General features: G+C 36.1%; 1 protein-coding gene across 7 annotated transcripts in view; it reads left to right on the top strand.

Moving 5' to 3' along the window:
* The window catches only part of Lama2 (laminin subunit alpha 2), a 582,198-nt gene that overhangs the window by 462,409 nt on the left and 93,212 nt on the right, over positions 1–26,577 (top strand). For all 7 annotated transcript variants that reach the window (XM_047557822.1, XM_047557827.1, XM_047557826.1 and 4 more), the window contains 3 exons: positions 3,833–3,949; positions 4,611–4,774; positions 6,100–6,238. In XM_047557822.1, coding sequence (XP_047413778.1) covers positions 3,833–3,949; positions 4,611–4,774; positions 6,100–6,238 — 420 coding nt within the window. The remainder of the gene's footprint in view (positions 1–3,832; positions 3,950–4,610; positions 4,775–6,099; positions 6,239–26,577) is intronic.

The following is a 26,577-nucleotide window of genomic DNA, read 5'->3' as shown; positions in this document are numbered from 1 at the left end:
ATATACCCGCTACAACAACAGAAGAGAAAGAAGGGTGTTCAACTTGTAAAACTCTGGAAGGAATTAAGGTCGAACTAATAAGAAGTTAAAAGTAAGAATATAATCAACCTTGATATCCAAACAATGATTTAATAATCATGTTCACAGCATACTTCCGAAGAAAAATTCTCTCAGTTACATGGGACTTCTCTTTTGTTCCTTAAATACTCTGCTTCCTATCTTAAGTATTTTATATCCTACATCAATCTCTATCCATTTCTTCTTTTTGTTTATTTTTATGGCATCCATTTTATCATTACTTAAAAGGATCCATTAATTCACTCATTCATTTTCTCCTTCCTGTGTTAGTTAGCTTTCTACTGCTATGACAAAATACCTATAAGTTTTTCTTGGTTCAAAGTTTCAAAGCTTCAGTCCCAGGTTGGTGGGCTCTGTTGTTTTTAGGCTTATGATGAGGCAGAACATTACAACAGAGTGGATGATAGAAGAAGTCTATTCTTCATGGCAACCAGGAAGCGGAAAGACAGACAGAGACTGGGTCCCAATATCCGGGTCCAGAGCATACTTGCAGTGACCTCACTTCCTTCCTCTAGGCCCCACCTCCACAGTTTCTGGTCTCCCATTGGCTGGCACACAAGCCTTCAACACATAGTCTTTGGGAGTATTTAGGTTCCAAACTATAGCACTCCTCCAGATAAACCCAAGGAACATGTTTTCTTCCTGACTGTATCGCTGGAATCTAAAGCAGCTGCTGGCACTAAAACAAAACAGCCTTTTTTCCCAATGAGTAAAGAGTCATAAAGCAAAGAAAAATAAATGTTAATCTCTATTAACAATAGAGATTTAAGAGCTTCAAATCTTTCTTTGTTTCAAAGCTAGATTCTATCAGTGTCTAATTTAAAAATTAACCACCTCTAAAATCTCTTTAACCTCTAGAGGATCATTTCTGCCTTAGTAGGATAAAGAACATATTTGGATCTTCATGTGACAATTGGCTCTTGAAAGTCACTCAATGAGAGCTTTATAAAAGAAACTCACAATTTACTAAAGCCAAGATGAGTGCAGCTCTTCAACACACATATGGAAATATTCTCCTCCCTTCCACGACTCATTAATATAAACAAGCAATGTTGGAAAAAAAGATTCTTGACTTTCTGCAAATGATGGAACTTCACATCAGTTAAAAACTGAAAACTAAACTGACAGTTATGTAGCAAATGTCAGACCTTTAGAAGAAAAGATGAAGGGAAATCAGGGGTGTGAGGACTGCCCCCACATTTGTTGTCTGTGAAGAGGGAATGACAAATCAAAACTTACCCCGAATTCACCAGAGATGAGAGTAGTTAAACAAGCCAGTGTCGCTGGCACAAGTTTCAGGTCTCATTTTCATTTATTCAACTGAAACCATTTATGGAGGAAGTTCATCCAGGTAATAGAGATAGTGATGCATAAGATTTTGATAATGGGATTTTTGTTATAGTGAGGGAGATAGTCATTAAACCAATAAACAAACACATAATATGGCCGTAGAGTTGTGAAGTGTGGGATAACATGTAGTTCATGGTTTATGGATATATAACACATGAGTGATACTGCATGACACTTCCAACGTGTCATCCTTCATCCGCAACGTAGTCAGCAGGCTGTGCCTTCCCAAGAGTCCCTGCATTATCCGTGATACATTTCTATCTCTGACATCCATTAAATAACCTGTGCTTTTAGAAACCCCAGAAGAAGTCATCAAACTGGCTTATTCAGTATAAAAATAAGACAATCATCTATGGTTCTATAGTTTATGGTCACCCTATTATATATGGTTCAGCATAGTGAGCGCTAGGAAGAAGAACGAAATAAAGTAATTACTATAATAGTTAGCAGTTACATAGTGTCACCGTGTGAGGCACTACTTTAAGCCAGGTCTTCTCAGATTTTACCAGGTATGTCAGTCACTCAGGTTCTTATTAAAATGCAGGTTCTGAGTCAGTAGTTCCCCAGAAGGTATTGAGATTATGCATTTCTAACAAGCTTCCTGGTGATGCCCGGGTTAAGAGTAACCATACTTTGTGTAGCAGAGGACTACGTATTTTACCTGAGGCTTAAGATTTCATAGTGATAAGAACTAGGATTCCATTCTAGCAGGCTGTCACCTGAATTCATCTTTTAATCACTGTGCCTTAGTCTGTGTGGAATTATTTAAGGGAGATGCATGCTATTTTAGATAGGTGTTTGTGAAGTGATCATGAGCAGAACATGGAGGGAAGAAGTGTGCCAGAGAACTGGAAAACAGTACACAATAGAGGGAAGTGCAAGGCAAAGGCTCAGAGGCAACAAGATGTATGTACTGGGTGCCATATTGAAGTGTTGGGAAGATGCTAGGAAAAGAGGGTGTGAAATCAGCACTAACCCAGTGCAAATAAGAAATGTGGTTTCTGTCATAGGAGAGAGAGTTCTTTTAATGGCCATGACCCAGGATCCATCATTCAGTAGATCAGTATTCAAATTAGTTACACTATACTAACTGCATGACCCTGAGGTAAATCACTTAATGTCTTAGTCCACTTGGGATGCTATAACAAAACACCAAAACACAAGTGGTTTATAAACAAAAGAAATTTATTCTTTATAGTTCTGGAGGCTGGAAATCCAACACTGAGGTGCTGACAGATAAGTGTCGGTGAGGGCTTACTTTCTAGTTCAAAAACTGTCTTTTCATTGTGCTTTCACAGATGGAAGGGCAAACACACTCCCTTGGGTCTCTTCTATAAGGGCTTTGATGGCATTTTGGAGGTTTTTGCCTTAAGACCTAATCTCCCAAAAGCACCACCTCCTGATACTAACACCTTGGACATTAAGATTTTCACCTATGGATTTGGGGGCAACACAAATATTCAGACAATAGCACCTAACTTGTTCAATTTCCTACTCACTTAAAAGGTAAGTACAGGACCCACACAGTTGAAATTTAATGGGAAAGACTTGTAAACTGTCTGACACACACTGAGATCTCAGCACATATCAACTACTACTACTATTTATAGAAAAGCATAAATGGCCAAAGCTTACCATTTTAATTGATGCAGTTAAACCTAAAAGTAAAATGATAATTGGAAGAAAACAAATAGGTCAGAAGTATTTTTAAAAAATGAGAAGCAAAGGTATACTCCAGCTGGAGAAATGGCGGTATTTTTCTCTCATTGATTTTCCTCCTCTAAACCAGGAATGAGTTTCATGTAGTTCTGAGACAAGCTATAAGTTCCAAAGAAAAGTTGGAATCTGCTCTCTTCTTATGAAACAGTTCATTAGTTTTATCCTTCCAGGTGGTAGTTTCTCTTCTTGAAAAACATTGCCCCTAAGTTCCCTTAAAACGCTCCCTTCTTTGAATTTTACGGAATTCCATAGAATAAATCTGCTTATGCTTATGCTCACAAAGGACTCATGTGTACGAAGCTCTGGAATTCAGTGTCATTCCACTGTGATTTGGTGTACTGTCACATGTTCAGTAGTTCATATTCAGCACTTACAACATTGTTAAATATGGACATTCCATCTTGCTTTTAACATAATTTTAATTCCTCAGCTACTCTCACATTACCTTTCTTCGCTTGGATGCCTTTCTCAAATGGAAAGAAGAAATTACCTGTGGGGTCTAAATAGAGAGACTTTCAGAGGACTGGCTAGGTAGCTTGTATCATTCTCATCGGGGCACATTGTCAACGTGATGTGCCTTGTTCGTGAGGCTTTTGTTCAGACAACTCAGGAGAGACAGAGATGCAGAACTGGATGGGATTTTAGCCAAATGGTATTTTGATGTCTTGTTCTTCCCATACTATAGGAAAAGAAGGAGGCTGTTCAAAGTGGCAAACGGCAAATTGAGAACACTTTAAAAGAAGGCAATGACATACTCGATGAGGCCAGACGACTTGCAGGAGAAATCGGCTCAGTCATAGAAGTGAGTATTTGATAAAACCCAAAGTGAGAAGAGAGGTGATTATGGTGCGAGTGGAAAACAAGGAGATATCTCAATACTATAAGCAGATACTAGCATTTATTTTCTCAAGGAGGTAAAATTATTTTTGCATGGTTCTATTATGACCACACCACCTATTGATAACAATTAGAGCTTTATACTGTTCTAATAGATAAGGATGCTGATGCTATCACACAGTCTGTTTTCTATTTTTTCACAGTGATGTGGGGCATTCCTTGTTCCTAGGGCAGCACTTATAATCTGCTTCAGTATTATATAGCACTAGTGAAAAGAGAAAAGTAAATCTACAAACAGACTTTAACATACTGTCTAATGCATTACACAGTGATCTGTAATAATGAAAATGCAAATGGTCTAAAAAATCCTAATAACTGTCATTTATGCATTTGTTCCAATGAAATAACATATTTTAAAAGAGGTATTCTTCTTGGTATAAATGGGCAGTATAAAGGTTCTAATATTTTTATTAAATAGTAGTTTTTATTCTCTTTTGACTATGTTAGTAAATTTTAAAGTTTCTTAAAAAACAAAGTGTCTATAATTATGTTTCTGGGAAAACAGTAAATTTAAGGAGGCTTGGATTCATGTGATTAAAGTGCCTTCTCTTCTCTCTTCATGTCAGTATGTTGAAGACATTCAGACTAAATTGCCACCAATGTCTGAGGAACTTAAAGATAAAATTGACGATCTCTCCCAAGAAATAAAGGACAGGCAGCTTGCTGAGAAGGTATCCCAGGCGGAGAGCCATGCAGCTCAGTTGAATGACTCCTCTGCTGTCCTTGATGGGTATGTCATTTGTTGTTAGAAATGTCAATGTATCCTGACACTTATCCAAAAGTTTTGACAAGCAGAAATGATAGAGAATCATTTTCAAATCTTGATTTCTACAATTATAAACAAAAGAGCTACATGGCCTTTTCCAAGGAACATCCTAATTAGAAGAGTATAGGCAAAGTTCTACTGGAAAAGCATCAAAAGTCCAAGTTAAAAGTGGATTCATGCCTGGCTTATTAGGAAGTGAACATAGCCTTGGGCTACTCTTAGAATATTGTTTTTTGTTCTTTATTAGAAAGCACAGCAGTTGCTCTATTGGCATTTTAAATGATCATATATTAACACTTCCTGCTTCAAATTTTAGTTTTGTATTCATAAGGGAATCAAAACAATTTATTGTTAAAAGGTGCCTTTTGATAATGTGATCCTATACATAGCCTCTTTCTCACTCTTACAAATTCCAAGAAGATCCTACATATTACCCTGTGAAATAACAGCTTGCTATAAGGAGGACTGTTGCATGAATCAGGGAGAGAAGGGCAGGAGAAAAGAATGTGTTTAACTTGCAGACAACCTTCCAGGTGTAACTGACATGCTTCACCAACACTCTGATTGACACAATAAATAGAGGAGCTATTAGCTGCAAAAGTACTTTTCCCAAATAAATCTATATTTAATGTACACCATACTCAAGGGTATGTTTTCATACTTAGAACTTATTGATACAAAGGAAAATACTATTGTTGAAAACCCTGGGTATTACAATTTTATAAAAACTTTTTGCAAATTTTATAAAAATTTTTTGCCAATTTAGGGTAAAGGCTGGTAGATGGAATAGTGAACCAGGAGTCAGTTGACCCAAGTTCCAAGTCAATGTTCCTCATTAGGGATAAGTCTGTCATGTGACCTGAAGCAAGCCATTTGACCTTCTGAGATTCCTTTATCCTCCCCTGGAAATGTGTCTTCTCCAGAAAGATTTTTTGAAGTTCATTCCAGTGTTGGGGTGTAAGTGCTCTGAAACCTGTAGTTCAGTTCACAAATAACATGAAGGGTTGTCTCACTGCACACCTGCCTGGTGCACATGGTTGCAGAGGCTTTTGGAGGTCACTGCAGATGTTTGAGAATATTGGTTGTATTTCCTAGCTGAATTGTTTAGGAATATGAATATAAATTGAAAATTACACCACCATACTTTTTAAGTCGATATCTCACTATGATTCAGAATTATCATTATTACATTGGCCATGATCATTTAGATGCCATGGTTATTATAACCAGGATGTTCCTTGTTTGCATACTCACTGCTCTGATGTCATTTTTTGGGGTCATTCCAACAGAATCCTTGACGAGGCTAAAAACATCTCCTTCAATGCCACTGCAGCCTTCAATGCTTACAGTAATATTAAAAACTATATTGATGAAGCTGAGAAAGTTGCCAAAGAAGCCAAAGGTCTTGCACAAGAAGCTACAAGACTGGTAAGAAACAATCAAGACCATCATCCTTTTTGAATAAGTTATTTATTTTTTTCAAATTTAAGTGATCTCTAAAAGCCCTAGTAAATTTGATTCCTGTCTTGAATTATTTTTAAAGACTCCTTTTAAGTTTTCTTCAAAATAAATTCTCAGTGTGCAGAGATCTTTTCTCAGTCACCCACTACTTATCACTGTCAGGCCCTTGAAATTATTGCAAATGCCAAACAGATTTGTGCCACCAGTTCACAAAACAAAAACAAGCTAATAGAACACTCTAGACAGAGAAATCTATCTATTCCAAATTTTATCACTAAAAAAAGTGCCTTGAAAATTAATATCATTGTTTATAATAACATACAATACAGTTGCATGTGAAGTCTGAACACCAAGTATACTTTTTATAAAACACATTGGATCATATCCTTTTAACCTGTTTATAATGTTTTTATAAACCAAAAAGTCTTTAAGCTTTGGCTGTAGTCATTGTTCACAATACATTTACAACTAATATTTTAGAGTTCTGAGGTTCCAAATTATATCACATTGAGTATATTCAATAGGAACAAATCGTCATCCTTTATATGTAGAACCACATTTTCTAAATAAGTTATGAAATAAGCCTTGGTAATGCTATTTTAAATTAAAAAAAAAGACATTACTTAGGAAGCATGCAGTCAGCTAAAATTGTTCAGAACTATCATTCATACAAAATCTCCACATGTATCAGAAATGTGCTGGAGAGAGCCTGAGTGAATATTTGATTATGAATGAAATATGGTGTTATGAAATATCCTGGTGTTAAAAGAAATGGATCAACATTTAATATGGAACGAAAATATTTTCTCAAGTCTCAGAGATATTAGAGATAATTACCACAATCTTAGAGATGTTATTTTATGATCATAATGAAAACATACCACCATTTTTGTTTTCTCTGGAATAAACTCAACTAACGCCATATGTCCTATTTATTTCTTATTCATAATAGTGACACGCCTGTCAACTGATGATTTCCTCTTTCTTTGTTCCTTCTTTTTTGGGGGGTGGAGTAGCTGGGGGTTGAATCCATGGGTACTTTATCACTGAGTTACCTCCCCAGCCCTTTTTTATTTTTATTTTGAGGCAGAGTCTCACTAAGTTGCTTAGAGCCTTGCTAAGTTGCTGAGGCTGGACTTGACCTGTGGTCCTCCTGCCTTAGGATCCAGAGTCGCTGGAATTATAGACATGCACCAGCACGACTGGCTCCTTCTTCACCTCATGGCCACTATCATTGTCTGAAACTTCCTGTCTCTGTCTCTGTCTATTTCCATATGTCTTTCTCACACACACCCATCCATGGTGTTTCTTAATATCCTCTAGTCCTGAATTCCATTTTTCAACTCATCTCAGTGTTTAGCTAGATCTTTCCTGGGAACAAGTACAAGAAACTAAGAATTTATACTACCTGTGTTAGAGTCCTTCAGAGAACCATACCTGGTAAGAGATGATGATGATGATAGATAGACTGACAGATAGATAGATAGATAGATAGATAGATAGATAGATAGAGCAATTAGCTCGCATGATTCTGGACACTGAGAAGTCCCACACTTGGCCAGCTGGAGAGCCAGCAAAGTCAGGAGTATAATTCAGTTCTAATTCAAAGTCTTGAGAATCAAAGGAGCCAATGGTGTAAATCCCAGTCTGGGGGTTAGAGAAGATGAAGTGAGATGTTACAGTTCAGTCTACAATACAGGAAAGAAGGAACTGGATTCCTCCTTTCTCCAGGTTTTGTCCCATTGAAGGCTTCAGTGACTAGATGATATACAGTCACATCAGAAAGGGCCATTTGTTTTACTCTCATCCAGAAAGATCTTCATAGGCACACTCAGTACTGGAGTTTGATCTGTACACCACTGCAATTAACCACTACATGACTTCAAGCCTGGTGCAGAATGTGATCTTCCTATGTATTCCCCAAATTAAGATTTTCTCTCTTGTCACAATAACCCATATTTCTTGGGAGGCATGATTCTAAAAAAAAACAAAAACTTTGGGTAGGGTCTTTCCCAGGCATTTTGAAGAAGAAGAATATAAAACACCAAAGAAAAGGAGGGCAATTTGAAATAATATGTTTTGTCTTAGGCACAGTAATAGATAATACAGTGCAGCGTAAGCAAGATGTAAGCTTTAGATGAAGAGAGGAGAAGAAAACCTAGAAAAAAATATTATACAGAAAGAATACACCTAAAAGTTAAGTAAGTTTAAAGTGTTGACACTTGCATCCTCATAAATGTATGAACTGGTCGTAGGAAACTTCCCAGTGTTCATTTTCTAATATGAGTAAAACTCCATAGAAAACACAAAAGGGGTTTTTACATTTGTTTATTTTTCACTTCAGGATCAAGCGTCTAAGGAATAAAATGGATTTTTAAAAATTTACTCTTATGTGGCAGATCAGTGAGGGGAATGATAGGAAGTATTTAACTCCCACTAAATAAACTACCTTCACTGACCTGCCACAAAACACATTTCATTCACTGAACTACTACAAAATATACTGCAAAGGAAATGTCAACAAAACCAAAGAACATGGGGATTAAAGAGGAAAATGTGAACAAAAAATAGTACATGTATAAAAATTTAGGTCAGCATTGTTAAGATCATGGTGATAATTACTAATACATAAAATTAAAAAACAAAACAATTAAATTCAAAAGACTAATTACTTGGAAAATGAGGCAGGTGGCCAGTTAAAAGAGTTTAAGTTCATTCAGTTTGGGGGAGGAGAGTAAAAAGTTTGTGTTTATCAAATTATGTGTACTAGATGTTGAGGATTATTCTAGAAGAATGAAAATAATAAATAGTATTAGAGTTCCTTAGAAACAGAACTGGTGCCCACAGGCACGCATCTCTTAGCATTCTGAAAAGTGTGGTATTATGTAATTCCCTTGATTTGCAAGCATCATGGAGTATACTCATGTGGGCAAAGATGGCTATGACATTACTGCTGATGTAACCGTATGGGACAACCATTGTATATGCACTCTCCCCTTGACCAAAGTGTTGCTATGTGGCACATGGCTGGATATATACAAAGAAATGTACATTGAAAAGAATTGGCTCATGTAATTGTAGTTCCTAACAAAACTCCTCAGGCCAGGCTACCAGGCTAGAGACCTAGGAAAGAGTTAATGTTACAATTTCGAGGCCAAAGGCAGTCTGCAGACAGAATTTCTTTTTCCTCAGTGTTTTTTCTCAAGACCACCCTCACTGTGGAGAGTAAATCACTTATTTAAAACCTACTGACTTAAGTGTTCAACCCATTTTGTCCCATTGTCCCAGATACAGAGCATCTGTAAAAACTTATAGTATATGATATATAATATAATTATATAATACATGAAACTTGTAAGAAGAAAGCTGGTATAATTATATAATATATGAAATTATATAATAAAAAGTATATTATAATACAATATGTGTAATATGTATAAGCTCTAGATTATAATTTCCAACCTATTTAATACACCTGTGTCAATTTTATTGAAATATTTGCAGTATTGAAAACTTGGATTAATCACTTCTGAAAAATGCCTTCCTGGCAGCATCTAGCTTAGTAATGTTTGACCACAAACTGGGTATAATAGTCTAGACAAGAAGACACCTATAATTAATTTCATATAAGCAGAAAGAAGAACAATGTGTAAAGAGAAGGAACATTTTCAATCAATTCCATACAAGGCAAAAAATAGAAAAACAAACACATCATTATAAATATAAAATATGATAGAATTAAATCCAAATATAGAAGTCAAGATAATTCTCACTCATTACCACAAGAAATAACTCCTGAAATTTCAGAGGCTGGACACAATTTAAGTTTGTGTCTCACGTAACAACCCAAAGTGTGTCATACAACTCTTGTCTATCTTGTAGTCAGTTACAACACACTGCATAGCCTCCAAGATTGTCCTGGCAGAGAAAGGGAAAGAAGGAAGAGACATGCTGGCTATTAACATGTTGGCTTGTATGGCCTGGCCCACATCTGATCCCAGGCCATTGACCAGAGAAGCCATGTGCCCCCACATAACTGGAAGGGAGGCTGGGAGTGCTAGAAGGCACAGAGGATATTTGATGAGCTCCAACTGTCTCTGTTTCTGTTTGTCTTCCTGATAAAACACAAATAGACTAAAATTGCCAATTGGGTAGCCACAATTTTCATATTGGGTCATAAAATTTGACAAAGGTTATATATGACTTATACGAAATACCGCTGAGCTGTGACAGTACAGAAGGGTGGAAATTGAAGGGATGAGAAAAGATACACATCAGGGAAACTCATAAGAAGAAAGCTGGTATACCTCTATAAATAACAGTCAAGTGGGCTTTATATCTTTAAAAAGGAGATATTAGAAATAAAGAGAGTCATCATGACATAATAGAAAGAACTAGATATCAGGAAGATTTTAAAGTTGTAAAACTTCAAAGTCATAATAACAAGCCATAATAATAAACAAGACAAACACATCAGAATGAGAAAATGGATATATCTACAGTGAGAGATTTTCCTATATCTCTTACAAATTGATAGCACATAAAAAGATATAGATTTGAAGAATACCAAAAACCAGATGATTTCATGGCCTTACAGAATTCTATAACAATTAGATAACTAATTCTACATGCCCCAAAAGATAAACTTCTCCTCACATAAAAAACATAATAAAAAATACCAAAGGACCAGGAACTGGAACAGAAGGATCAGCAAAGGCTAAGGATCCAATGGCTCCGAGTCTATATTCTGTGATCACAACACAGTGGAATTAAAAACTCATGTAAAATAATGGCCAAAAATGAATTTTAAAATAAAAAACACTTAAAAGTGATTCAGGAGTAAATTTTAAAATGTTTAAATTACAGAATGAAAATATAATTTAATAAATGTATGGGTGGCAAATAAGGTGGCACCTCCAGGAAAATGTATAGTTTCAAATACAGATATTAGGAAAGGATAAGAACTGAAATTAGTTATGAAGGTTTCTGTTTCAGAAGTTTTAAACCAGGCATGGGGGTGCATTCCTGTAATCCCAGCAAGTTGGGAGGCTGAGGCAGGAGGATCACAAGTTTGAGGCCAATCTCCATAACAAAGTAAGACTCTGAACAACTTGGTGAGACCCTGACTCAAAATGAAAACTGAGAAGAGATGGGGATGTAGCTCAGTGGTAAAGTGTCTCTGGGTTCAGTTGCCCAGTACCAAAAAGAAAAAAAAAAGTGTAGAAGGAAGAAGAAAAGAAGGAGGAGGGGGAGGAAGTAGAGGAAGAGGACAAGAGAAGGAAGTTATTTTTAAAAAGTAAAGTTAAAAAGTATGACAGAAGAAATAAAATCAAAAATTAGTAGTGTAGAAAAAAGCATTAGAATTGACAAAACAGAAAGCTGATTTGTAGAATAAACAGGCAAATAAACAGAGAAGGCAAGAACAATAAAGCAAAGAGAGCTCACACATACAAACAGCACTAGGAATGAAAAAGGGACCACACCTGTAGGTACAGTGCAGATTTTTTAAAAATATGAATATGCTAGAGTATAGGAGCAACTTTATTCAAATGAATTTGCATAGTTAGATGCAGTGGACAATAAGTCTAGATTAAAATGGACTCAAAAAAAAAAATAGTAAGCCTAAGTAGAACTGCAATCATCAAATGAATCAAATCAGTAGTTAATAATTTGCCTACCAAAAATAAATCACAAAACCTACCAAAATGCCAAGGACTCATTATGCAAAACATTCCAAAGAACAGAAAACAAGGAAACAGTCCCCAGCTTGTTTTATGAGGCTAGTATATGATCTTGATGGTAAAATTCCATAGGGAATTGTATTGAAAAGAAAAACTGTGGACCAATCATTTAAATAACAATGCAGGATGGTAAGATACTATCAAATTAAATCCAAACATGCACATTTTTAAGGTCTAGACAAATACAGCAGAAAGTTGCTATTTATCAGATATGGAGGATGACAGTACAGGTGTCTGCAGTAATGTCTGTTCTTATGGGTATGCTTAACTTGTTTCCATGATAAACGTTTTGATTTAAATGAAAATAAGAAGAGATAGGAAATTAATTCTGCAAGATCAACCCAACCCTAAGGCAAAAAAAAAAAAAAAAAAAAATGAGGAAACTAGGTCTACAATGAGTCTGGAAAGGAAACAAGATCTTCATCCTCTATACCAATGAGTCCCTAAATTTCTTTCATTTTTAAATTCATGGTGCATGCGTGTTTTAGTTACTTACATATTTTAAAAAGAGACTGATGATTTCAATCAACAATCTCCTGAACTAACTTTTTTGCTTCTAAGGTCACGCACCCGAGAGCAACCATTTTGAAATCTTTCAAATATTTCTTTTCTTTCTCTCTTAGTAATATCATTATCATGCGTCATGGATTCGTTAATGTGGAGGGCTGTCTTTGCTATGGTGAATGAAAGGTTCACTTAGAGCTTGTCATATCACTCTGTTCTCCCAGCCATGTCCCAATAGATGGGCATCACCATCCTTCATGTTTCTTCTGAACTGATGTAAATACACTTGGAGTTTTATCTCTTGTTCCATAAATATGGATTTCACATATACAAGATGAAGTTACTTGTGTCCTCTTCTTTCCCTCTCACTCCCTTTCTTTCTTCCTCCCCTCAACTTCTACCCCTTTTATTTTCAGATTGTCCTAGTCAGTAATATTTACATTCCATCTGTAACTGTAATTGTCCCAAGGAACAATGAAGTCTTTTCTTAAACCATTCAATTTGCTAAAAAAAAGGTTTCCCATTTTTGTGTGTGTTTGTGTTTCAGCAGGGGAAGTTGATGTTTGGTTTTCTGTACCTCTGGGCAAGAAGAAGAGGATATTCTGTTCATAAAATAAATATCTATATTGGATTATGTGCTTTTCTTCTCTTGACTGATTCATCCTCAACCTTACCAGCTGTTTCTGAGGCCTGGCCTGCTCCAGAGTCTTTGTACCTCCTTCCTGCCTTCTACCCTACCATGCCACGTGTAGGCACAGTAACTGCAGTAGATTGAGGAGCAGTAAATATCTAAAGAGCCACATAGGTGTGATGAGGGAAGGGTGTCCACCTACAAAGGAAAGATTCCTCTATGGAGGTTGGACACTTCCTTTGATCTACTTCTTTTTATTGTGTAATAGTTGTCACTGGCTCCTTGTGGTGCCAAATCCACGGGTATTGAGGAAGAAAGGCTTTTCTTAGAGAGAGAGAGATAGAGAGAGAGAGAGAGAGAGACTTTGCATAAGAGAGAAAGAGAGACTTTGCTTAAGAGAGACTACACTTTCAGAGATCTATATCTTCTTAGTTCTGCGCTTCTTAAAGGTGCGTCCTGCATCCTGTGAACTAAGGGTGTGTCTGAGGTGCTTCTTAGTGATGCGTCCCACGTACTGCGATCTACCTATCTGTGATCTAGAGGTGTGTTCTCAATTCTCCACTCTGTGATCTGCTTTCCCCCGCTGCCTGCTGCTTCTGTCTGCAAGCTGCTTCTATCTGCTTGCTGCCTTTTCTTCTTCCTTTCTGCTAGTGGCTTCTCTTCGCTTCTTTCTGCTAGCTGCTGCTCTTATTGCTGCTCCTTACTGTGGCGCCCCCACCCACCACCCGCTTATATTCCCTCCAGGAGGCGGAGGGCGGGGCCACACCAATTGCGATCAGGCGAGGAGCCAACTGCCCTATCATGGCAAGAGTCAAAACGAGCAGGTCCAAGCAGGCCCGCTGGGGAACACCTGTGCAGCGTTGTGCTTGTGGACTTAACTGAATACGGCCAGTGATAAATCACCTAAGTGTGCTTATGTCAATCAACCTCCCCACCGCCGACGTGATCAGGTGTCGTTCTGGCTGGCACAGCCCCCAACAAACAGTTGTATTCCCCACTGATCTCTCCTGCAAAGTCACTACGCATTACCAAGTCTTTTGGTACTATCTGCTGAAAATGATGAGACCTTTGTTTAGAATTCATATTGTAGATTAAATAATCTTTATTTTCAAGGAACTCCTTGTTCTCTTAGTGTATAATTTACCTCCTCTGTGGGAAAAGTACGTTTGGGGGCTCTGATAGTCCATGCAATCATTGGGTGAGTTAGAAGAGGCATCTCTGTTTGGTAGCAGGTACCAGGCCACACAGCCTGGTGAGCAGCACCCTTAGCTCTATTTGCACTGCCTCGTGGCTGTGATGTTCCGTTAAGTTATTCTTCCCTTTTCCCAGAAGTGAATGTATCCAGAATTAAAATCTGAACTGACAATAGATTCTCCAGTCAAAAGAAGCATGAATAACCAAAAATGATCCTGAGTATTTCACTCATTCACTATTGTGCACATGGTGTTGGGTGATTTTCATATCACCTGGAATTCAATAAGTGATCACTAAATGCACAATGTACCCTCCTATCTCCAAACACTAATGCTAAACCTCTAGAATGGCTGATAATCCAAACTAACACAATTGATAAAATATTTACATCACCACAAGATAGAGAGAAGTTGAACAGTGAAGAAAATTTCAAAGAGAAAATAAAATTCCTGCCTTTCCTTATCTAATTTGAGATGGTGTCCGAACATCTGTTTCAAAGTAGATGTCATGTAGGATTTTTTAAAAATTAATCAGAATTAGGTTCAAGTAGTATGCTTGAATCTCCTCATCGAGTTGAGAGAAGCAGTTAACCAGTCAGAATTTAGGAATTAGGAGATCTGTCACCAAATTGAGCACATTTAAACAGGTAGTGAGCTGTCGGCTAACAGAGTACCTTCTCAAGGGACACTGTGCAGACTGTGCTGGTTCCTCCAGTGGCATAATTCCTATAGTAAATGCAGTTCTTAGAGTCTGGAACTTAATTTTAATTTATTCTTAATTGACAAAATTGTATATATTTATGGTATATAATGCATAGCATGTCTTTTGGATAACAGCAGTTCTAACAGGTGTGAGGTGGTATCACATGGTTTTGGTTTGCATTTCCTGATGATTAGTGATGTTGAGCATTTTTTCATGTCGCTGCTGGATATGAATATGCCCTCTTTTAAGAAATGTTTATTCAGGTCCTTTGCCCATTTTTCAAAATTTCTTATATATTTTGGATATTAACACTGCCCGTATTAGATGTATAGTTTGCAAGTATTTTCTGCCTCTTCATTGTGTTGATTGTTTCCTTTGCTCTACAGAAGTAAATGCCCAAGACTGAGTCATGTATAAAGAAAAGAGGTTTATTTAGCTCACAACTTTGGAGGCTGACGTCCAAGTTTGAGTTGTGTCATTGATTGTATTTCTGATCCTCATCAGACTGGCTTGGCTCCATCACATCAGGCTGACGGTGTCTTGGTAGGAGCACGTGTGAGAGGGAATTATCACACAGTGAAACAGGAAGCCAGAGGGGCTGATGAGGGACCAGCCTTATTCTTTTATGACAACGTTCTTGTAATACTTTACCAAGATCCCGTAAGAAATACATGAATTGCTTCTTCAGGTAGCATTATCAGTGATGTCATTACTTCCTAATAAGTCCCACCTCTTGAAGGTCCAGTCAACTCTTAACATCACTACGCTGAAGACCAAGCTTCTAAGACATGAACCTTTGGAGGACAAACTGCATCTGAGCCATAGCAAATCTATTTTGAATTGATTTTTATATGATGTGAGATAAAGCCTAATTTCACTGTTTTGCATATAGCTATTGAGTATGTCAACATCATTTACAAAAGAGTCTGTCCTTCCCTCATGGTGTGTTCTTGGCCCCTTTGTCAAAAATCCATTGACTGTAAGTTTTCCATTTTATTCCATTAGTCTGCATATCTGATTTTATGTCAGTGCCTTGCTTTATGATTACTACAGCTTCATAGTATACTTTGAGACCATGAAGTATAATGCACTGCTTTGTTGAGGATTTCTTTGGTCATTTGAGGTATTTTGTATTTCCATATGGATTTTAGAATTGTCTTTCCTACTTCTGTGAAAAGTGTCTTTGGAGTCTTGATAGGGAGTGCTTTGAATCAGTGAATTACTTTGTATGATATGGACATTTTTACAATATTAATTCTCCCAACCCATGAAGTCAGGATATCTTTCCATTTATTTGTGTTTTTCTTGATTTCTGTTATCAATGTTTTATATTTTTCAGCATTAGGTCTTTCCTTTATTAATTAAACTTATTGCTAAGTAGTTCTCATTCCTTTTGTCCCTAATATAAATTGGATTTATATTGATTTCTTTTTTATACATTTTGAGTTTGTTGTTAGTGTAGAGAAACACCAGTTTAAAAAATTTAATTGACAGATAACATACTGTTTTTATCACTACATAATTTCTTTTTTTATTTATTTTTATTATAAACAAATGGGATACATCTTGTTTCTCTGTACACAAAGTAGAGGCATACCATTTGTGTAATCATACATTTACATAGGGTAATACTGTTTGATTCATTCTGATATTTTTTCCTTCCCCCCCACCCCTCCCACCCCTCTTTTCCCTCTATACAGTCCCTCCTTCCTCCATTCTTGCCCCCTCCCACCCCCCATTATGTGTCATCATCCACTTATCAGCGAGATCATTTGTCCTTTGGTTGTTTGAGATTGGCTTATCTCACTTAGCATGATATTCTCCAATTTCATCCATTTGCCTGCAAATGCCATAATTTTATCATTCTTCATGGCAGAATAATATTCCATTGTATATATATACCACAGTTTCTTTATCCATTCATCTATTGAAGGGCATCTAGGTTGGTTCCACAATCTGGCTATTGTGAATTGAGCAGCTATGAACATTGACCTGGTTGCATCTTTGTAGTATGCTGATTTTAAGTCCTTTGAATATAGGCCAAGGAGTGGGATATCTGGGTCAAATGGTGGTTCCATTCCAAGTTTTCTAAGGAATCTCCACACTGTTTTCCAGAGCGGCTGCACTAATTTGCAACCCCACCAGCAATGTATGAGTGTACCTTTCTCCCCACATCCTCTCCAACACCTATTGTTGCTTGTGTTCTTGATAATCGCCATTCTAATTGGGGTGAGATGGAATCTTAGGGTAGTTTTGATTTGCATTTCTCTTATTACTAGAGATGTTGAACATTTTTTCCTGTATCTGTTGATTGCTTGTAGATCTTCTGTGAAGCGTCTGTTCATATCCTTAGTCCATTTGTTGATTGGGTTTTTTGTATTCTTCGTGTAGAGTTTTTTGAGTTCTTTATATATTCTGGGAATTAGTGCTCTATCTGAAGTATGAGTGGCAAAAATTTTCTCCCACTCTGTAGGCTCTCTCTTCACATTGCTGATAGTTTCCTTTGCTGAGAGAAAGCTTTTTAGTCTGAATCTATCCCAGTTATTGATTCTTGCTTTTATTTCTTGTGCTATGGGAGTACTGTTAAGGAAGTCTGATCCTAAGCCGACCTGTTGAAGATTTGGACCTACTTTTTCTTCTATAAGATGCAGGGTCTCTGGTCTGATTTCTTGAGGTATACATACAATGTGTAATGGTTAAATCTAGTTAAGTAATAGATGCATTACTTCACAGAGTTATCATTTTTGTGGTACAAGCACATAGCATCCACTCTCCACATTTTTTTCAAGAATACAGTGTATCCTCCTAAACTTCAGACACCTTGCTGTATCATGGATGGATTTATTCCCCATATATAACTGTAATTATAGGTCCTTGACCAACATCTCTCCAACCAACCCTCACCACCAACAGTGACTACCTTCACCTCTGGTAACCACCAGTCTACTCTCTACTTCTATGAGATCAACTCTTTAGATTGCACATACTGGGGAGATCATGCAGTATTTGTCTTTCTGTGTCTGACCTAACATAATATCCTTTGTGTTCATCCATGTTGTCATATATGGCAGGATTTCCTTATTTTTAATGGCTGGCTGGTATTCCATTGGAAAGAAACACTACTGGTTTCTGTATCCTGATTTTGTATCTTGCAACTTTAGAATTTAATTTTTATGTGACTTAACATTCAATCTCCAATTACATAATTTCTTACCTTTCATCAATGGAGTTTATGGTATATAATAGGTGCTTAAGAATTGCTTATTAATATGAGGTGTTAAACATGATCACATTTGCAATTTTCTCTTTAACTTTGTATCCATTATAATTAATGTGTCAATAGCATTATGAAATATACAGGGTAATGAGAGTTGGATAGAATTCTTTCCTATCCTCAGACTAGTAATAATCATTTATGTTTTTATTACTTGTCTTGATAATAAAAAGCAATGCTTTTCCTACTTTTATCTTTTATTTTGCATTATTTTCCCTTCCTATTTTTACTTTTTCCTTCATTATTTCCTTTAATATTATTCTTTTTCCTAATAATTTCTTCTTCTACTTTATTATTACTTTTTGAATATTTAGCAAGATTCTTTTGATGCCACTACTGTTGGTCAGTAAATCCTAAAGTAAAACACTGAATCTTATAATAGTACGACTGTACATTAAGGCATTTATAAAGAGCATTTGATTAAAAATATAGTCACATATTCTCTTCCATATATCTTATTTAAATTTGATTTTTATAAAAGTACTAGTAAAATTTGAGGGTTTTTTAATACAAAATACAGTGGAAATATTAGAAGGATACCTATTGCATTCAGAGTTCCCATAAACTATGGTGTCTGCCAATTTCTCTTACTCACATATACCTTGCATTTTATTCTGTCAACTATTACATAGCAGTTACTCACACAGTGATTTTAACTTCTAATTAATATCTGTAATTATTGGAATTAACATTGTACATCAGTGTGATGCTAATGGGAAAATGATATAAAGCCATAAGTGATATGACAGTCAAATCTGTCATCAAAACCGGTGAGCATTTTTCCTTCTTCATCAGCAAGTCATCTTTCTGAGAACTAAATGATTCCCATAATAGTAAATACAAAAAAATCAATCAGGATCTAACTTGTGCAGAAAAATAATGAATCAGTATGAAAATAGTACTCATTAAGCTTTCTGGACTTAAGTAATTTTCTTTGTACCTGCTGGACTCATTTAAGTCGATAATTAAATAACAATCTATTGAAAGTAGAGAACAAATTTTATTTTATGACCCAACATTAGATGTTAAACTTTAACATCAGATTAAACATTAGATTTAAACTTTCAGGGTTTAAAATGTTTAAAATCAAAAGGTTTTGTCATCAGTCAAAAACAATGGGATGATGCTTTAAAGCAACATTAAGTTTGAACTGATTTTCTTCAGAGCAGCAATGTTCTTGGTACTATTCTAACTACTAGTTAGGATTTCGCCAATAGATGGAATGATCAGGAGGTGAGATTGCTCATTCAGTTTGATACCGGGGAGAAAACTCTACTAACCTTCCTCGTGGTCCTTTTGCAAAATCAAGGCCCCTGGAGTATCCGGCCACCCATCTTCTAGTGTCCATTCGCCAGCCCAGTCCCTGTCTCCTTGCAACAGGTTAGTGGCCCCAAAGGTGCTGGTGTAGTTATAACTATTATACTGTAATTGGGAAAAACCATACATATTTTTAGATCTTACTTTGAATATTTTTCTTAGTTTTTACATCAAACCAAAAATTCAGTCACAAATTCACAAATTCCGAATTCTCATGAGTAGTTTCAGGGATTTCTTATTTTGTCTCTGAGTTTTCTTTGTGTGCTCAGTTGCTTTCAGTCTTCCACAGACTCATCTAATCCTTCTACAGGCCTAGGATGTACTATTTAATACCAGAATTCTATAGTGTTTCAAGAGATTTCTGGCCAAGGCCATCTCTTTGGGTGGTTTCTTGACTCCCTATTCTAGTTTAGTAACCCATAGAACTTAAATATATTTAGATTTTCTTAAAAAGCCATCAAAATTGATACAGTAATTTCCTAATTTTAAAACTCTATATGATCTTTACAATTATTTTACCAAAGAAGTTCGTGTCCATTACCTAAAAACAAGAAACACCGACAAGAGGAAGGAAATGTAAAATTGGGTGTAATCCCACAGATAATTACCATATCCCACATAGTCCCTCAAAATTATTTTTATAATATTATTGTTTTTCTGCATATTGTCCTATGCAAATAACTTTTGTACAAATGGGTAATTTTTGCATAACTATTTTGAAAAACTGAGTATATCAATTAGCATCACAAATACATTTTTAAAATATTGTCAAAAATTATCTTTTAAAATGCATATAGTACTAGACTTCACCCTGCCTTTGAGAATTTATTATAGTAAGAACATTCTTATGATTTTTAATAGTAGTCTATACACTAAAATGTAAATTTCCTCTAATACATACTTTACACAAACACATTGCAGCTAATCACCAACCTTACATATTTTGAAGTTCTCTTTATTGCAAAATCTAAATTTAAAGTCATTTAGTTAACATTATCTTGGTACATTAACCCACTCTGGAAATGTGTGGAAACTTGTCTTCTGAAATAAGTTATTTTATAAAGAGAGAATAACGGAATATGTAATAACCATGCCGATGAATTATCTGTTACTACTTTCCTTAAAAACAAAACATAAACGAATATTTTACATCTCTTCTTAAAGCTAACTCTTACAATGAACTTAGATAATTTATCTCTAATAAAGAAGTTATACAAGGAACATTATAAAAGTAGAAAGCAGTATAAACAACATTTAAACTTGCTTGTTTAGAAAGTAAGTCACTGGATGCAGGTATATCAGCCCACTAAACTGTAACTTACTTTCAATCCTCCACTGCACATCCCCATCTCATAATAGAATCTCTGAACAGCCAAACACTTTGAAATTTCTCTGCTCTCATACTGGTAATGGTCATTTTTCTTTGAAAATGACTTTTCCACTGGAGTTTCCACGCCACTCCAGTTCTCTCAGCGAAAGAATAGTCTTTCATTTTGAATACTCAAGAGTTTACTGTGGTGGTTGAAACATCTAAAAATTTCCATTGGGTAAATTAATAAATTTATTCATCAATTAATCAGTGATGTTATGCGTTAATAAGAGCCACTGTGAATATTGAACAAATAGTAGGAAGAAGAAAATTTACACATATCAAAATGCAATTGACAAACCCTCCATTAAATCTTTAGAGATTTTGTCATTTCATTTTTCCTCTTTTCCACTGTCTTAAATTATTTCACATTTTCCTACATAAGTATGAGCTAATGATACATACAGAAACTTACATACTATAATAATAAATTCTATTTTGCTTGACATAATAGATGTAAAATTTATATGTATACATATTTATGCATATATATACACACAGAGTACTAAAGACTTATTTATGAAACTATAACCTCTAAAAAACAAAAAAAAATATCTTGCAACTCTAAGAATCTCATTTATATTTCGCATATGCTGTAGACACAGCTCAGAAATTCAGATGTGATGTTTATGAATATGTATGAAGTATAATTAGTTTGGAAAATGCTGCTTCATCACCTGTCTTGATTCTGTTGATGTGCTTCAGTGACTTACTAAGCAATGTTGGAGGAAGGTCTCTCCAAATTCCAATGAGTCGAAACAGTTCTGTTCATCCATGAGATGTTAGTGTTTCCATCCCCTTATCCTATGAAAAGCCTGTCTTTTAAACCTGGATTATTGGCAGATTGCTTATAACTGACAGTTGTGTGCCATCAACAATTTATTTTAATATTTTGGAGTGTGCCTGGAAACATTAAGGACTGTCTCTCAAATCCAAACTTTTCAATTCCCCAGGTCTTGTCTGAGTTTATTGCTCTTGTCTTTCTGGCCTATGCTATTATAATAGCCAAATGAAGCCTCCTTCTTTCCCAGACACTTGCCCAATTCATCTTCTGGACTGGAACTTTGATTGTATTCTCCTACTCTGAAATTTTTAAGAGCTCTGAATTGTTCATTGCCCAGATTCCTTAGTCTGACATTCAAACCTTCTAGAAACTAGACCCACCTAATATCTTTATTTCTCCAAACTGTCCTCCCCATAAACTATAGCCCATCTACACATCAAAAAGTTCTGCCTCTTTGTCTTTTCTTAGAGTGTTTCTCCTCTATTACCTTTACTCCTAAATATGTCATCTGTTTCCTTGTATTTTAGCCAGGAATGGTTGACCCAAAGATACAGGAAAAAAATCACTGGCTTCCTAAAACGCAGGAAAGAGAAACTGCCTGGAAGCAAAAAGTAAGAAATATTCCAAAATTGAAAATAGTAGTGGGGATGTTTCTCAGTAAATAATCTTCAGTCAGGGATCAGTCTTGTCACCAGATGAAGAGGCAAGGGTGCAATGGAGGATCAATAAGTTGATAATTATCCAGACAGATTGATATCAGAAAACTCAGAACAGTTACCAAAGAGGAATCTCACAAAAGAAAGAGGTGAAATTATTAAAACCTCTGTAGCTAATAAAATATATTAAGAAAATATTGTACATAATTTTATGCCAATAATTCAACAATTTGAATAAAATGAACAAATTCTTTAAAAATCACAAACTACCAAACTCATCCACAAATAATCTAAATAGATATATATCTTTAGAGAATAAAATTTGTAGTTAAAAACTTTCTCTTTCCCTCTCTCCCTCTCTCTCTCTCTCTCTCTCTCTCTCTCTCTCTCACACACACACACACACACACACACACATGCACAATCAGTCCCAAACTACTTCATTTGAGAATTCCATGAAACATTCATCAAAGAAATACTAAATTCTTCCAGAAAATTAAAGAGGATAAAAAATGTTCTGCCCCATTCTATGATACCAATGCCAGGTAAGGCTATTACAAGAAAATTATAGACTAATAGCCTTCCTATGTAAAAATTTCTGCTAAAGTTATAACAAATCCAAAACATTTTTAAAGGACTTTACAGTATCTCTGGGACTAATCCCAGGAATGTAAGATGTGAATTTGCAAATCAATCTATATGATTTACCACATTAACAAAATAAAGAAGGAAATCATACAGTCACCTTAATAAATGCAGGGAAAATGACAAACTCCAACATCTCTGCATACTAAAATTTAAATTTAAAAGGAAACTTTTCTACCTGTTATCTGTGAAGTCAATTATTTAAAAAAATGACAATGAACATCATACCAATGATGAAAGGAAAAGGCAAGGATATCTGCTCTCATCATTTTCATTTAACATTGTACTGGAAATGCCAGCCAATTGCGATAGGCAAGAAAAAGGAAATAAAGGGCTTCCAGATTGAAAGCAAAGTACAACTGTTGTTATTCACAAGAGCTATGGCAATCAAAGCATAATAGCCAATGGTATCTATAAAATGTTACTAGAACTGAGAAGCAAGTTTACCAATATTATAGGCTATGAAATTTGATTATTTGCATAGGCTGTCAAAGAGAAACTTGAAGTTGAAAATTAATAGACTTTATAATAGCATAAAGAATATGAAATAGGAATAAATTTGATAAAAAATTACAAAGTACACCAAGAATATTACTGCAATAAAATGAAAAAGATCTAAATAAATCAAGAAATACATCATGTTCATGGATCAGAAGATTCAATATTATAATGTTAATTTTAAATAAATTGATATATACATTCAATATAACCTGAATGCAAATCCTAGAAACCTATGTAAAGAAATTTATAATTAATATGGAATAGAAAAGGAAAAAAATTGGAAAAGTTTTATTATCACGGTTTAATACTTTCTATAAGGCTGTGATAATTAAACAGTGTGGTGGCCACACAGCCAGCTTCTCCAGGTTCTCGGAACGGAACTGGCCCGCTAGTGAGAGCCTGTCTGAACAGAGCAGGCTCCGAGTCCCAGAGCCGCTGCAGTGCAGTGTACTCCTGCAAAGAACCAGCGGAGAGCCTCGATCTGCAATCAGCCTCAGGGATAAGGGCAGGGCAGCCGGAGACCTCTTCAGGCGGCTCTGCCCACTCCAGCTGCGGGCTCTCTTCAAGGGGCGATCCAAGATGGCGGCCTAGAGGAAGACTGCACCTCCAGTCGCTCCACAACCCAGGAGTTAAGAAGGGGAGGCATTGAGAGGCTCGGACTGAAGTGGAGCCACGGGTGAGTCTGCCCACTGGGTAAAGCTCGGCCCGGGTGGCAGGCCCAGATAGAGGTGGCTTAGCAGAGCCAGGCAGGGCAGCTTGAGTCTTCCCAAGGTAGTCTTCCACACTCCGGCAGTGGGCTCTTCCCATACGGCCAGCTGCACGGTGCAGGCCCACAGTGAGAGCATTTCCGCACAGAGCCAGTTCCAAAACGTGGAACCAGTAGGGGGCTAGGGGCAGTATTCTTCAAATGAGCTGCTTTATCAGATTCCTCCAAGACATCAGGCTACTGAAGGCTGGGAGGTGATACACTGGAAATCTACTGGGACACTATAAGCCAATAGTGGAAAACTGCAATATCTCAGGGTCCCACTGACAACTGACCATTATGAGAAAACAAGGGAAGAAAATGTCCCAAACAAACCTAGATACTACATCAATAAAACCCAATGACAGCACAGCAGAAGAAATGTCAGAAAGGGAGTTCAGAATGTACGTAATTAAAACGATCAGGGAAGCTAATGAGGAGATGAAAGAGCAAATGCAGGCGTTGAAGGAGGAGATGAAAGAGCAAATGCAGGCATTAAATGATCGCACCAATCAACAGTTAAAAGACCAAATACGGGAAGCAAGAGATCATTTCAATAAAGAGTTAGAGATACTGAAAAAAAACCAAACTGAAATCCTTGAAATGAAGGAAACAATAAACCAAGTTAAAAACTCCATAGAAAGCATAACCAATAGGATAGAACACCTGGAAGACAGAACCTCAGACATTGAAGACAAAATATTTAACCTTGAAAACAAAGTTGAACAAACAGAGAAGATGGTAAGAAATCATGAACAGAATCTCCAAGAACTATGGGATATCATGAAAAGGCCAAATTTGAGAATTATTGGGATTGAGGAAGGCTTAGAGAAACAAACCAAAGGAATGAACAATCTATTCAATGAAATAATAACAGAAAATTTCCCAAATCTGAAGAACGAAATGGAAAACCAAGTACAAGAGGCTTATAGAACTCCAAACATACAAAATTACAACAGACCCACACCAAGGCACATTATTATGAAAATACCTAACATACAAAATAAAGACAGAATTTTAAAGGCCGCGAGAGAAAAGAATCAAATTACATTCAGAGGGAAACCAATAAGAATATCAGCAGATTTTTCAATCCAGACCCTAAAAGCTAGAAGGGCCTGGAACAACATATACCAAGCCCTGAAAGAAAACGGATGCCAACCAAGAATCTTATACCCAGCAAAACTTACCTTCAAATTTGACGATGAAATAAGATCCTTCCATGATAAACAAAAGCTAAAGGAATTTACAAAAAGAAAGCCAGCATTACAGAACATTCTCAGCAAAATATTCCATGAGGAAGAGATGAAAAACAACGATGCAAATCAGCAACAGGAGGCGCTAGCCTAAAGGAATAGCCAAATAAAGGAGAAACCAAATCATGTCAAAAACAAATATGAGTCAATTGACTGGGAATACAAATCATATCACAATAATAACCCTGAATGTTAATGGCCTGAATTCATCAATCAAAAGACACAGACTGGCAGATTGGATTAAAAAGAAAAATCCAACAATATGCTGCCTGCAAGAGACTCATCTCATAGAAAGAGACACCCATAGACTAAAGGTGAAAGGATGGGGACAAACATACCATGCACACGGACACAGCAAAAAAGCTGGAGTATCCATCCTCATCTCAGATAATGTGGACTTCAAACCAAAACTAGTCAGAAGGGATAAAGAAGGACATTACATGCTGCTTAAGGGAAGCATAAATCAGCAAGACATAACAATCATAAATATCTATGCCCCGAACATTGGCTCATCCACGTACGTCAAACAAATCCTTCTCAATTCCAGAAATCAAATAGACCACAACACAATAATACTAGGCGATTTTAACACACCTCTCTCACCACTGGATAGATCGTCCAAACAAAAATTGAATAAAGAAACTATAGATCTCAACAACACAATCAGCAATTTAGACTTAACGGACATATATAGAATATACCATCCAACAAAGAATGAATACACTTTCTTCTCAGCAGCACATGGATCCTTCTCTAAAATAGACCATATTTTATGCCACAAAGCTACTGTTAGTAAATACAAGAAGATAGAGATACTACCTTGTACTCTATCAGATCATAATGGATTGAAACTAGAAATAAATGACAGAATAAAAAACAGAAACTTCTCCAATACCTGGAGACTAAATAATACACTATAATATGATGAATGGATAACAGAAGACATCAGGAGGGAAATAAAAAAATTCTTAGAAGTAAACGAGAACAAAG

This window comes from Sciurus carolinensis, chromosome 7, assembly GCF_902686445.1.
Source record: "Sciurus carolinensis chromosome 7, mSciCar1.2, whole genome shotgun sequence".
NCBI classification, from domain to species: domain Eukaryota; kingdom Metazoa; phylum Chordata; class Mammalia; order Rodentia; family Sciuridae; genus Sciurus; species Sciurus carolinensis.
This window is presented reverse-complemented; position numbering and strand designations above follow the sequence as displayed.